At 37.4% G+C, this 12,752-nt stretch overlaps 1 protein-coding gene across 4 annotated transcripts in view; it reads left to right on the top strand.

The window, feature by feature from the left end:
* The window catches only part of RBM27 (RNA binding motif protein 27), a 63,694-nt gene that overhangs the window by 27,380 nt on the left and 23,562 nt on the right, over positions 1 to 12,752 (top strand). For 2 of the 4 annotated variants that reach the window (XM_084883160.1, XM_084883159.1), the window contains exons 9-12: positions 5,129 to 5,293; positions 7,374 to 7,523; positions 9,274 to 9,418; positions 10,061 to 10,214. In XM_084883160.1, the coding sequence (XP_084739286.1) occupies positions 5,129 to 5,293; positions 7,374 to 7,523; positions 9,274 to 9,418; positions 10,061 to 10,214 (614 nt within the window). The remainder of the gene's footprint in view (positions 1 to 5,128; positions 5,294 to 7,373; positions 7,524 to 9,273; positions 9,419 to 10,060; positions 10,215 to 12,752) is intronic. The other 2 variants (XM_084883162.1, XM_084883161.1) reach the window with 1 other exon arrangement.

Here is a 12,752-nt window from a genome sequence, read left to right as displayed (position 1 = left end):
GGTGCATACACTCTGACCAGTAGCTATGACGCGTACTGACCACCAAATGGCAGACTCAGTGTAGGAGCTGCTGAGCTGCCGTAACTTGGAAGCTGTGGTTCTCAGATGACACACTCGGAACCATTGAAGAGGGAGTCAGATTCCGGGGTATGTCACCCAAGAACCACCCTCTTGCAATCTGGGACCCCTCACGGGGTGTTGGAGAGCTGGTTTTGGCCCAGTCCCTGCAGGCCAGGCCAAGGGGCCCCACCAGTGCACAAATCTGTGTACTGGGCTTCTCGTATAGAATATAGCATCCTGGATTTCAGAGTCTGGTTCTTAAGCTAAAAGGCAATTGTCCATCTTCAAATGAATTTACATAGACTATCTTTCTGAAAATAAATTTCCTATTATCAACAATGTAAAATTATTCAAACACTATATTCCTAAACACAAGATTTCTCCTTTAATTCTGTGAGTGGTATCTTATTTCTCTATGCAGAATCATGGATTTTGATGGTTAGAGAGGTGCAGTCTGTACCAGAATCATTGTGTATTGTCTAGAGTTTTTCTCCCCTTGTGTCTTTCTTGGATTTGTGTTGCATTAGTTGTCATTTTGCCCATTTCAACATAGAGATTCTCATCCAAAGCAATAATTGTCATTGGGATACTTTTAATAAATAAGCTTTCATCTCTTTAAATGACTCTTTACTGAGCTCCTACTCACCAGACATGGTGTAAGCCCTGGAGCTTCAGAAGGTGTGCCAGGAGCCGTGGATTTGCTAATAGAGAAAACACATGATAAATATGGCCAATAATTGGAAGGTATAGCTTTATATATTTTTTAGTTAGGCTTTAGTTTGAAACTTATCTTGGGCCCAGCCACAGTGGCTCAGTGGTTGTGTTTTGACCTATGAACCAGGAGGTTACAGTTCGATTTCCTGTCAGGGCACATACCCTGGTTGCAGATTTGATCCCCAGTAGGAGGCGTGCAGGAGGCAGACAATCAGTCATTTTTTCTCATCATTGATGTTTCTATCTCTTCCTCTCCCTTTCTTTCTTAAATCAATGAAAAATATATGAAAAAAAAACCACCAAAAACCTTATCTTGGGACTTTTTCCCCCTGTGAATACTCCAAAAGAGAAAATCAAGAAAACTTCAAAGAATAGCTAAAATTTGAATTTGAATAAAGAGTATCAACTCAGTAAAGTTAATAATAATGTGAAAATGTTGCTATCAGGCATGTAAGATATAAACAATTTAAGATAGAAAGGTGAACTTGGCATGTTTGAAGTTTGAAATTATCCAATCATACTCTGCACTGATTAAAAATCAAATTGAATGCATATAAATTGTGAATGACTCATCTTCACCATTATTGTAACCTTTATTGATTTTTTACAGAGAGCAAGGGAGAGGGATAGAAAGTTAGAAACATCGATGAAAAAGAAACATCGATCAGCTGCCTTCTGCACAGCCCCTTCTGGGGATGTGGCCATAACTACGGTACATGCCCTTGCCTGGAATTGAATCTGGGACCCCTTCAATCTGCAGGCTGACCCTCTATCCACTGAACCAAACCGGTCAAGGCTAAAAATTTTTTATTATGGAAAAATTTCAATTATGCACAAGAGAACAAATATTCTATAGTAGTCTTCATGTCCTCATTTACCAGCTTCATTGTTTATCAACATGTGTTTAATCCTGTTTCATCTATAATTCACCCCTGACTTGATTTTATGGAATAAGCCCCAAACATAACATTTCACCCGTAAAAATTTAATTTTCTCTAAAAGATAAGGATTAAACACACACAATCATAATACTTTATCACACTCCCTAAAAATTTTATAACACTTATCCTTTGTCATACATGCCAGTCAGTGTTCATACTTCTTAGTTGTATCAAAATGTCCTTTTACAACTGATGAAGTTGGATTCAAACAAGGTTACACATTATATATAGGTGATATGTTTCTTAAGTCCTTAAAAACTGTAACAAATTTTCCAGTATTCCCCACCCACCTCCATGATATTTATTTGTTGAAGAAACAAATCATTTGTCCTGCAGAATTTTGTTTTACATCTGGACTTGGTCCAGTGCATCTCTTGGTATCATTTAAAACATTCCTTTATCCCCTCTATTTCTTGAAAATTGGAGGTTAGATCTAGAGATTTAATTAGGTTTGGCTTTTTCTTTTTGGGACATGAATATTTTTTTGAAGGGGTTATACTTCCTACTGCAGTACATCATTGTATTCATAATACCACATTGTCTTGTTTCTGTGTTATAGATATTCATCATTGTATTATAAATGGGTGTTTTCATCCTGATGCATCCATTTTAACAGTTGCTCATGGTTTTGGCGACCATTGTGATTATTGCTTAGATCTGTTGTTTCTTTAGGGGTTGTAAAAGTGTCATATTCTCCTATATAATATCCTATATAATAAAGTGGTAATATGCAAATTGACCATCACTCCAACACACAAGGTGGCTACCCCCATGTGGCCAAAGATGGCCGGCAGGGGAGGGTAGTTGTGGGCAATCAGGCTAGCAGGGAAGGGCAGTTGGGAGGGACCAGGCTGCAAGGGAAAGCAGTTGGGGGCGATTAGGCCTGCAGGGGAAGACAGTTAGGGGTGACCGGGCTGACAGGAGAAAAGTTGGGGGCGACCAGGCCTACAGGGGAGGACAGTTAGGGGGTGACCAGGCCAGCAGGGGAGAGCAGTTGGGAGGGACCAGATCTGCAGGGGAGGGCAGTTAGGGGCAGATAGGTCAGTTAGGGGCAATCAGGCTGGCAGGGTAGCAGTTAGGCATCAATCAGGCTGGCAGTGGAGTGGTTAGTGGGTACTCAGGATGGCAGGCAGGAATGGTTAGGGGCAATCAGGAAGGCAGGCAGGCGAGCAGTTAAGAGCCAGTGGTCCTGGATTGAGAGAGAGATCCCAGATTGGAAGGGTGCAGGTGGGCTGAGGGACACTCCCCCTCCCCCTTGCATGAATTTCATGCATCATGCCTCTAGTAATTATATAATTTCTTATACATTTATTGGCTAGCATTCTACAAAGTAAAACTTGGCAGTTTTAGTTATTTTATTCACTTGAAATGTAATTTTTATAGGAAAGATGGGATAAATGCTTGTTTAATTTCATTTACCAGTTTTAGAATAATGAATTGGTTTCCTAGTATCTTCCAAAGGGGACCACTGTATTTTTTAAAATATCATAATGAGCTCATGGATTTTTAGCATTTGCTTTGTTTCACTCCTTACAGCCCTTTTCAATGTCCAAATTTCATCTTTGACCAGTGGCTTCTGCAGGTTAGGTTGTTTTGTTTTTGACGTGCTAGTGTTTGATAGCCAACTTCTCTAAGGATAAGGTATACCAAGGTGCACCACCAGGCTCATCTTATAAATTGTCTGCTCAGACCTAGAATCAGCCTTTTATTAAAAGACCTGTTTATTTTTGAAATAGTCGAGACTTCAAAATATGTTCAAATATGTTGAAGAAAATTAGGTTTTATCTGAATAAATAACTGTCTTTCTGAAGTGTTTGAACACATGTTCCTTGTCAAAAAAAAAGACATTCTGCAAACTAGCCTTTTAGTTTCCAATTTACTTTGAGGTAGTTACTAATTAAAACTGCTTTTTACATTGAATGCTGTATCATAAATCTGAACTAATCACATGACTGGGATTTGTACTTCTTTTTTTACTCTTGTTTTTTTCTCTTTAGCACACTACTTCATTCTTCAAAAAATTGTCTGCAGTAGGTTCTTCTCAACTATTTTTAGATCATTTAGGATATGTTGAATTGTAATAGATCAACACTTTTCTTTTTTTAAAAAAAGTTTATTGTTGAAAGTATTGCATTTTTCCCCCATTGATCCCTTCTAGCTGATCCATTTCTAATGTAAATTTTAAAGGGAGTGGGGCTGAGCACACAATGTGTAGTCAGTTATACAGTATATTTGTGTCACTTCCTCTTTTGTTCCATACATGGGAAGAAAAGGTAATAAAGTTTAGAACATCCATTTCTCTTCTGCATTTACTATGAAATCAAGTGGTTGCTTGGTGGTTTGTCCTATTAAGGTTTATTAAAAATCTTTTGGAATTTTACAAGTTTTAAGGTCATTTCATCAGGTGTTTTAAAAAATTCTAAATTCACTTTGTCTTATGTCACATAGTGAGTGCCTGACTTTAGATATAAATTACTAAGTCTTAGAAATAGGTCTTATATGTGACAGTCTGTGAAAAAGATACTATTAAATGACCAACCAAAGGGAGGTTTTATTCCTCAATACCTTGTTTTTTTTCATCTTGTTCTACAAAATTTGGTTTCACTGTGTCTGAAATTCTTGCGCGCGCGCGCACACACACACACACACACACACACACACACATATATTCTAAATGTGCTTCTTTCATAAAGTGGTTCTTAATATTGAGATAATATCATATGTAGTGGCTTGCCTGTTTATCTGGGGGTTTGTCCTTTTTTCCCTTACTCTATATTTGTTATCCACCTGCTCATGGGATCACAAATTTGCACTATCTTAATTTTTTCTTTTGAGCATTTCTTATTCTCTGTGAGGTTATGCTTGTGGTGGTGTGTTTCTTTTTCTTTCTTTCTTTTTTTTTCTTTCATATTTTTAAGTTCTATTATTATTGTGGTGTTTTTTTCCTGCTCCATGATAATGGGAGTATATCTTGTGCCAACCTGAAATTATGTGAGTTTGAGGAGGAGTGTATTTGTTTTTGTTTTTTAATGAATGTGACAGCCTTTATAACCACATGTCTCATTGGATACAAAACTATGTGCATAATAGCTCAGGGTTTCTTTGTCTAATAACTTGATATGCTTGATCAGTTTTGGGTAAAATTAGCACATAGTTATTCTACTTAAGCTTATAAAAGATGAAGATTATGCCCTTATACTACCTAATTCTTACCTTTTCTTTATACCTCAATGCATCCTAACCAGTTTGCATGTCTGTTTCTTGAGTTAGAAAGAATCTCAGTAACCTCTTTCTCGAATACTATTTTTGTTGGTGTATTTCTCTGTTCTTGGCTTGAGTCTCGCAAAGTACATCATTACCTAAGAGAAGCTTGTGACTCGAATCCAGTTGCCCTCCTATTCTTTCCTCTATAGGACAGCCCATGTACTCTCGTGAACATGGTGCTGCTGCATCTGAGCGACTTCAGTTGGGGACACCACCTCCTCTGTTGGCAGCTCGTTTGGTGCCACCTCGAAACCTCATGGGATCCTCCATTGGGTACCATACCTCAGTCTCCAGCCCCACCCCTCTGGTCCCAGGTAAGCTTTGCTACAGATGGCCATCCACCTGTATGCTCTTTTGTACCATAAGCTAGCCGGTTTGTGAGATGACCTGGCATCTGATCTGTTGTCACAAATTCCCATTAAAACTTTTAGGTAGTTTTGTGTTGTTTTTTTGTTGTTGTTGTTTTCCCCCTGTTCTTTGGTTTGTCCCTAGTGGCTGCAAGATGATTAGGCCTCCTGTGTGTCTGTCATCTCTGTTGTCTTCTGTATTTACTTTCATTGCTTCGGTAACAAAAGTCATGCTTGTTCCTTAAACTAGTTTGTAATCTGATAGATAGGAAGAGAATATATATTTGTATCTTTTCTAAGTCAGTTATACATTACAAGGAAAACTAGGTTAATTTTTCTTTAAAACAAAATAAAAACATTTGGTTTCTTGCTGATTGTGGACAAACCTGTTCTCCCCTCTTCCCCCCACCACCCGCCTTGTTGTATGGACTTGCTGTATAATGTAGTAATTTTTTGAAAACCTTTCTCCTATTTCATGTATATTTTGAAGACTTATGGAATGCTTTGTGGGTGTCTCATGAAGTTTTTAATTTCTCACCTTGTCTTTATTTAGTTCATTATAAAGGACTCTTAAGTTTCTTGAGTTATGTGTATTCCCAGGAATTATAGAACAAGGTCATTTGATTATGTACTTTTTAAAAAAATTTATGTAGCCTTACCTATAAATGTACTGTTAAGAGAACTAAGTGGTAACTGAAAACTTTTTTTAAAGTTTCTTTTCTTTTTAAAAAAATATTTTTATTGATTTCAGAGAGGGAGAGAGATAGAAACATCAATGGTTAGAGAGAATCATGGATCGGCTGCCTCCTGCACATCCCCTACTGGGGATCGAGCCCGCAACCCAGGCACGTGCCCTGACTGGAAATCGAACCTGGGACCCTTCAGTCCATGCTCTATCCACTGAGCCAAACCAGCCAGGGCATTGAAAACTATTTTTATCTTAATTTGATGATCTTATGCTCTGAATCATAGAACTGATTGGTCAATCAAGATCTTGTAGCTGAAATTTAATATGAATGACATAAAGTATACTTTTGTTAAGGAAAATAAAAAAAGAGACACAAGGACTTCTAAATCACAATTGCAAAAATCACCATCTTCACTCAATCCTTTCATTTCATGTAGGATGAAGAGGATATATATATCATTTGGATACCAACACAGTTAGTATTAACACCAACAAAAGAGTTATTTAGCATAAGAATTTAAAAAATTAATATTTTAGTTGTAGAGAAAACAAAAAGGACATGATAAAAGTGTCATTGATGGGGTGGGTGGTAGTAAGATAATGTTTACATTGATAAATATAAAATTTATCTTATTTATTAGCTTTTTGAAATGAAACATTTGAAATTTGCATTATGTATGAAGCCAGCTATTATCTCTCGCTAGTTTAAAGTGCAGATAATCTAATTAATCTGTTTTTTTCTCCTGCTAATTAAAAGAGTACATAGTAACAGAGGAAACTCATATAGTCTTTTATATATGGTGTTCCATATATGTGAAAATTTCTCTTAAAAATGTGCATTGAAGTTTGAATAAGGTGGTTAATATATAGGATAAAAATGCCTAGTTAAATGAATCTGGAAATATATCAGTAATTAAGAATGAGCCCAGTTGGTGTGGCTCACTGGTTCAATTCTTGGTGAAGTCACATGCCCGGGTTGCGGGCTCAGTCCCCAGTAGGGGGTATGCAAGAGGCAGCTGATTGATGATGTTTCTCCAATGTTTCTACCTCACTATCACTTTCCCTTTTTCTCTCTCAAAATCAATAAAAACATTTTTTCAAAAATTTTTGTAAAAGAACAGATTTGTGTGTCTGTTTTGTGATGAAGCGCTTTTGTGGCAAAGCACTTTTATTTCTTTCCCTTCTAATAGTTGTGTCTATATACTGTAATTCAAAGAGAAATATATATTCAAAGAGAAATATATATGGATTGACATATTCATTGAAGAAAATTTATTTTTGGCAATTATTTTATAGTAAAGGAGATTATTTAAATGCGCTCTGATTTGTTGTGTGTTTTGTTGTTTTATTTTTCCTCAGATACATATGAACCAGATGGTTATAACCCAGAAGCTCCTAGTATTACCAGTTCTGGTAGATCTCAGTACAGACAGTTCTTTTCAAGAACACAGACACAGCGCCCAAACCTGATTGGCCTAACATCTGGAGATATGGATGCAAATCCAAGAGGTGAGAGCACCTTGAATGCTTTCTGATGCTAAGAGTTATGCAGGAGTTGGATATAGCATTCCTTTCCTCACTGAAGTCTAAAAGTATTTACATACTAAGGGTCCTATACAGTCACCTCAAATAAATTTATTTGAATAACTTTTTTTTTTATAATATATTTTATTGATTTTTTTACAGAGAGGAAGAGAGAGGGATAGAGAGTTAGAAACGTCGATGAGAGAGAAACATCGACCAGCTGCCTCCTGCACACCCCCTACTGGGGATGTGCCCGCAACCAAGGTACATGCCCTTGACCGGAATTGAACCTGGGACCCTTCAGTCCTCAGACCGATGCTCTACCACTGAGCCAAACCGGTTTCGGTTGAATAACTTTTGTCTCCAAAATTTATTTTAAAGCTACAATCAGAAAGTATTTTTAAATAAAAAGAATACTAATGGAATTTAATAGCTTTTTTGTAGGACTTGAGTCTGTTTAGCTGAATACTGGGCATTGTTCTAGTTATAGGCATCCTATATAATAAAAGCCTAATAAGCAAATTGATAGAACAGTGGAAGGACTGGAGGAACGATTGGTCACTATGATGTGTACTGACCACCAGGGAGCAGATGCTCAATGCAGGAGCTGCCCCCAGCCCGCAGGCCCCAGGCCAGCCAAGGCTGTTGCCAGCGGTCCCCCCACCCCCATCTCCCCTGCAGTTGCCCCACAGATTGGCCCTGATTGCTGGCCAGACCTAGGAACCCTACCCATGCACAAATTTCATGCATCGGCTCTCTAGTAGAAATGTGAAATGACGTGGTGCCTTGCCCTCGAAGAACTGATCATTTAAGAGCCTATTTTGTATCGTTGAGAGCTGTAATGATTGACAACATAAAATCTTAAATTATTTGACCATTTTTAATGTTTATGATTATACAAGCATATGTTAGGACCTTAACAAAGTATAGTCATAAACCTTAAAAGATTAAGTGCAAGCATTTACCTTCAGTATAGGTTGATACCTTTCTTTCCCCTTCTCTTAAAAAAAAAAAAGTTTGGATGAAGAATTTGATGAGATTTAATTTTTTTGTTATTATAGTTAGATTTTCAATATTTAATTTTAATTTTAATGACTGGCTATGGGCCAACCTGACAATATTTTTCTGCTTTAATTATATGGTGAGCATTTTTCTATCCTGATTTTAACTTTTCTTTACTGCCACTAATAACAGTATTATTACTACAGGTTAAACTATTTTGTGTCTAAGAATAAGACATAGTCCTATATAAGCACAGTATTATTACTGCACACAAGAAAATCACAATTCCATGACAATATTCTATCCAGGTGAATTTCTTGCTTAATTACATCAGAAGACAAATAATTTTACTGTACTTATGGTGCTAAGTTTGATAACTGTTCAGTCTCTTCATTGTAAAGTAAATAATTCATGGAGTGATACTTTGGCACTAGATAAATATCTTGTTTTCCAACAATCTTCCACTGATTTTTTTTGTGTGCGTTCATTAATGAATTTTGCCTGAATCATTTGCTACATTGGGGTTGCCTATTTTTAAACTTAGGTATTATATTATTTTTTTAAAACAAGGAAAAGAAGGAAGGCGATTGATAAGGTTTTCTTGTGCTTGGGTGTTTCTGAAAAGGAAGTGGTCCTAGTTGGGTGCTATTCACAGTGCTTTTTAACTTTTAATCATTTTGAATTTCCCCAAATATAATGCAATGTCAGTAATATTAATTTTTGTTTCCAACAGCTGCTAACATTGTCATCCAGACTGAACCACCAGTTCCTGTTTCAATTAATAGCAACATAACCAGAGTAGTTCTTGAACCAGATAGCCGAAAAAGAGCTGTGGGTGGCCTGGAAGGGCCACTCACAAAGAAACCTTGGCTTGGAAAGTAAGATAATTTGCTTATTAGTAGCATTGAATTGGTGTTTTTATTATTTTTGCTTGCATTAGTAAATTTGTATAATTAAGAATTATTTTTAATCAATGATTATCAAGCTATGTGTCAAAGTTAGGGTTCCCCGAGGCATCCTTAGAATGTCTTAAAAATGGAAAAATTAACAAAATATTTATAATATATATTGGTAATTTGTACTACTTATTTCTAGGCCTAACCCAATATTAAGAATTGAGACTCTGGAAATAAGTAAAAAGGAAAAAAATCTGTACTTTTGCAGAAGTTGAAAAATGCATGTAAAAATTATATTCTTTTCTTGCTTTAATGTTAGATGCCTTGATAGTTGTGGTGGATCTTTTTAGCATTACTTTTAAATTTAGTTGGGCCTTTTTTTATTTTGGCCTTTCAGTCTTCTTTCTCTCTGTCTATTCTAATCCCACTTAATGTGAAAATTATTTTGTACTTTATGAAGAGTGTTTAGTGCTTATAAAAGACAGTTTCAAAAAATGTAACCTTACATTCTTTGTAACCTTTTATATATTTTTGGCTAGGTATAAGGTAGAGAAAATTTACCAAGATTTATTAGTTAATCAAGATTTCCTAAGTCATTATTCTTTATGGCATTTTTTCTTTCAGGCAAGGGAATAACAATCAGAGTAAACCAGGATTCTTAAGAAAGAATCAGTATACAAATACCAAGTTAGAAGTCAAGAAAATTCCTCAGGAGTTAAACAACATTACCAAGCTCAATGAACACTTCAGCAAATTTGGAACTATTGTTAACATCCAGGTAAATGTGGCTATGTTCATGACAGAATCCATGTATTCAATGCATTTTTGAAAATATTACTATCAACCCGCCTTATTAAAATGAGTCAGTGATTAGTGTGATCATCTTTGCTAACACTACCTATCTGTATGTCCAACTTAATGATGGAATTGTTAAGCTGAATTTTTTTTTAAAATTGATTTGGTTCTTCTCTGCAACCTCTTCCTGAGAGACACCGAGTTAGATACTGTATTTTTAATAGTTTTATCTCTGAACAGATGACTTGATTGCCTGCTTTAGTATTCTAACTAGGTAGGTGAGATTCTTGGTAATTTCTACTATGGTCATTTTGTCACAAAGATGGTGGTGCCCATAGCGGTGGTGGGTTTTCTGTAACAAGATGGCTGTGCCCACAGCGAAGGTGGAGTTTCTGTAGCACAAGATGGCTGCACCCATAGTGGAGGCTGAGTTCCTGTAATGAGCCTTAATGAGCAATCAGTGGGGACCTGAGACTGCACCACTCCATGCCCCCCCCTCCACCCCACCCAAGTGTGGCTTGTCAGGGGACAGCTGCAGCCCCCACCCAGCAGGGCTTGATGGGGGACCTCAAGGTATGCCCCCTGCCCTGGTGCTGAGCCGGGGGACATCAGCTGCTCCCCTAACCCTGGGCCAGGTAACCTGAGGCTGCACCCTCTCCCCCGTGGGGCTTGATAGGGGACTTCAGGCCCCGTCCCCCACCCTGGTGCCGGGCCGGGGGACCTGAGGCTTCCCGGGCAGGGTTTGACAGGGGTCCTGAGGCTATGCATTCTCCCCGGGTGCAGGGCTTGATGGGGACTTGCAGCTGTGTGTGCAACCCCTCCACCCCCGCCTGCCCTGCAGGGGTTGACAAGGGTGGGGCCAGCCAGGTATGGATCTTGCCCAATGGGGGTTGGGCCAGCTGGGTCTGGGTCTCCTGCGATTTTGAGACACCTTGCAGGTGGGTGGGGATTTGACTCTGGGTCCTATGGCACGCCCCAGACTCTGATTGAAGGAATATTTTTATATACATTTTACTAATTTTCTTTCATCTTTGATACTTCTATTATAGAGAAAGGACAAATAGCAATATTAAAATATTTCCTTTAATTAATCCTCTTTTAATGTGCACGAATTTCATGCACTGGGCCACTAGTAATTTATATAACTGAGTTCATGAAGGTAGCTCTGACCAGGTGGCTCGGTTGCTTACAGTGTCATCCCATACACTGAGTCCAGTTTTCCAGGCAGGGCACATATCTAGGTTGCAGGTTCTATTACTGGTCAGGGCGTATATGTTTGTCTGATCAATGTTTATCTCTCACATTGATATTTTTCTCTCTAAAAATCAATAAAAACACATCCTCAGGTGACGATTAAAAACAAGAAGGTTGTATTGGGGGACTTGGCATTTCAAAGAATTGAGCCAAATTACTACTTTTTTTTTTTTTTTTTTTTTTTTAGAGAGGAAGATTTTTAAGCAGGTTTTACCCCTGAGAGCAGAAATGGTGCCCACTTAATTCGTTTGATTAGTGGCCCACCTTTATGACCTTACTTACCTCTGAAAAGCCTATCCTTAAAGCTTATTTCTGAATAGTCTCATTGGAAGTTAAGGTTTCAACATATGAATTTGGGCATGGGGAGGGCACAGTTTAATTCTGTATAACTTCTTGTTGGGAATTTATTTTTTTTATTCTATATAAAAACAATGCTGTGGTGAGCCTCCTTGTGGATAAATCTTGCATTATTTTTTTATGATGCATTGCTGAATTAAAGGAAATTTTAAGACCTTTAATTTGAATTACCAAATTGTTCTCCAAAAGGGTTGTGCCAATTGATACTCCCAAATTTAGTGTCTAAATCCTCATCAGCACTGTAATATGGATTCATTAGATTTTTGTAATGAATTTAAGTGCAAAATTATTTGTTATAATTTGCTTTGTTTATTACTACGTAGACTAATTTATATAGACCATTTACAGTTCTTTTATATTTACTCCTTGGTCTTTGTCCATTTTTTATACAAAAGCATTTATAGTAGTGCTTTTCTAAGCTTTTGCTTGTCATCTATATTAAAAATAGTTTTTCTATTTGTTATTTATTCTGTTTATGGCTTGTTTGGACTGACAGAGTTTTTAAATTTTACATTGTCAAGCCGAAACCGGTTTGGCTCAGTGGATAGAGTGTCGGTCTGCGGACTGAAAGGTCCCGGGTTCGATTCCGGTCAAGGGCACGTACCTTGGTTGCGGGCATATCCCCAGTAGGGGGTGTGCAGGAGGCAGCTGGTCGATGATTCTCTCTCATCGATGTTTCTGGCTATCTATCCCTCTCCCTTCCTCTCTGTGAAAAATCAATAAAATATATTTTAAAAAATAAATAAAATTTTACATTGTCAAATCTGCTATTTGTCTTTATAGGGATGTATACAGGGACTTTTCAGACCTTGAGATTATACAGTTACCTTTTTTCTTCTGGGTCTTTATGCGGTTATTTTGTTTGTTATTATATCTCTGGAGTTAGTTTGAATGTGAGATATCATGAAGG

This window comes from Pipistrellus hanaki (genome assembly GCF_964339955.1).
Source record: "Pipistrellus hanaki genome assembly, chromosome: 5".
NCBI lineage: Eukaryota > Metazoa > Chordata > Mammalia > Chiroptera > Vespertilionidae > Pipistrellus > Pipistrellus hanaki.
This window is presented reverse-complemented; position numbering and strand designations above follow the sequence as displayed.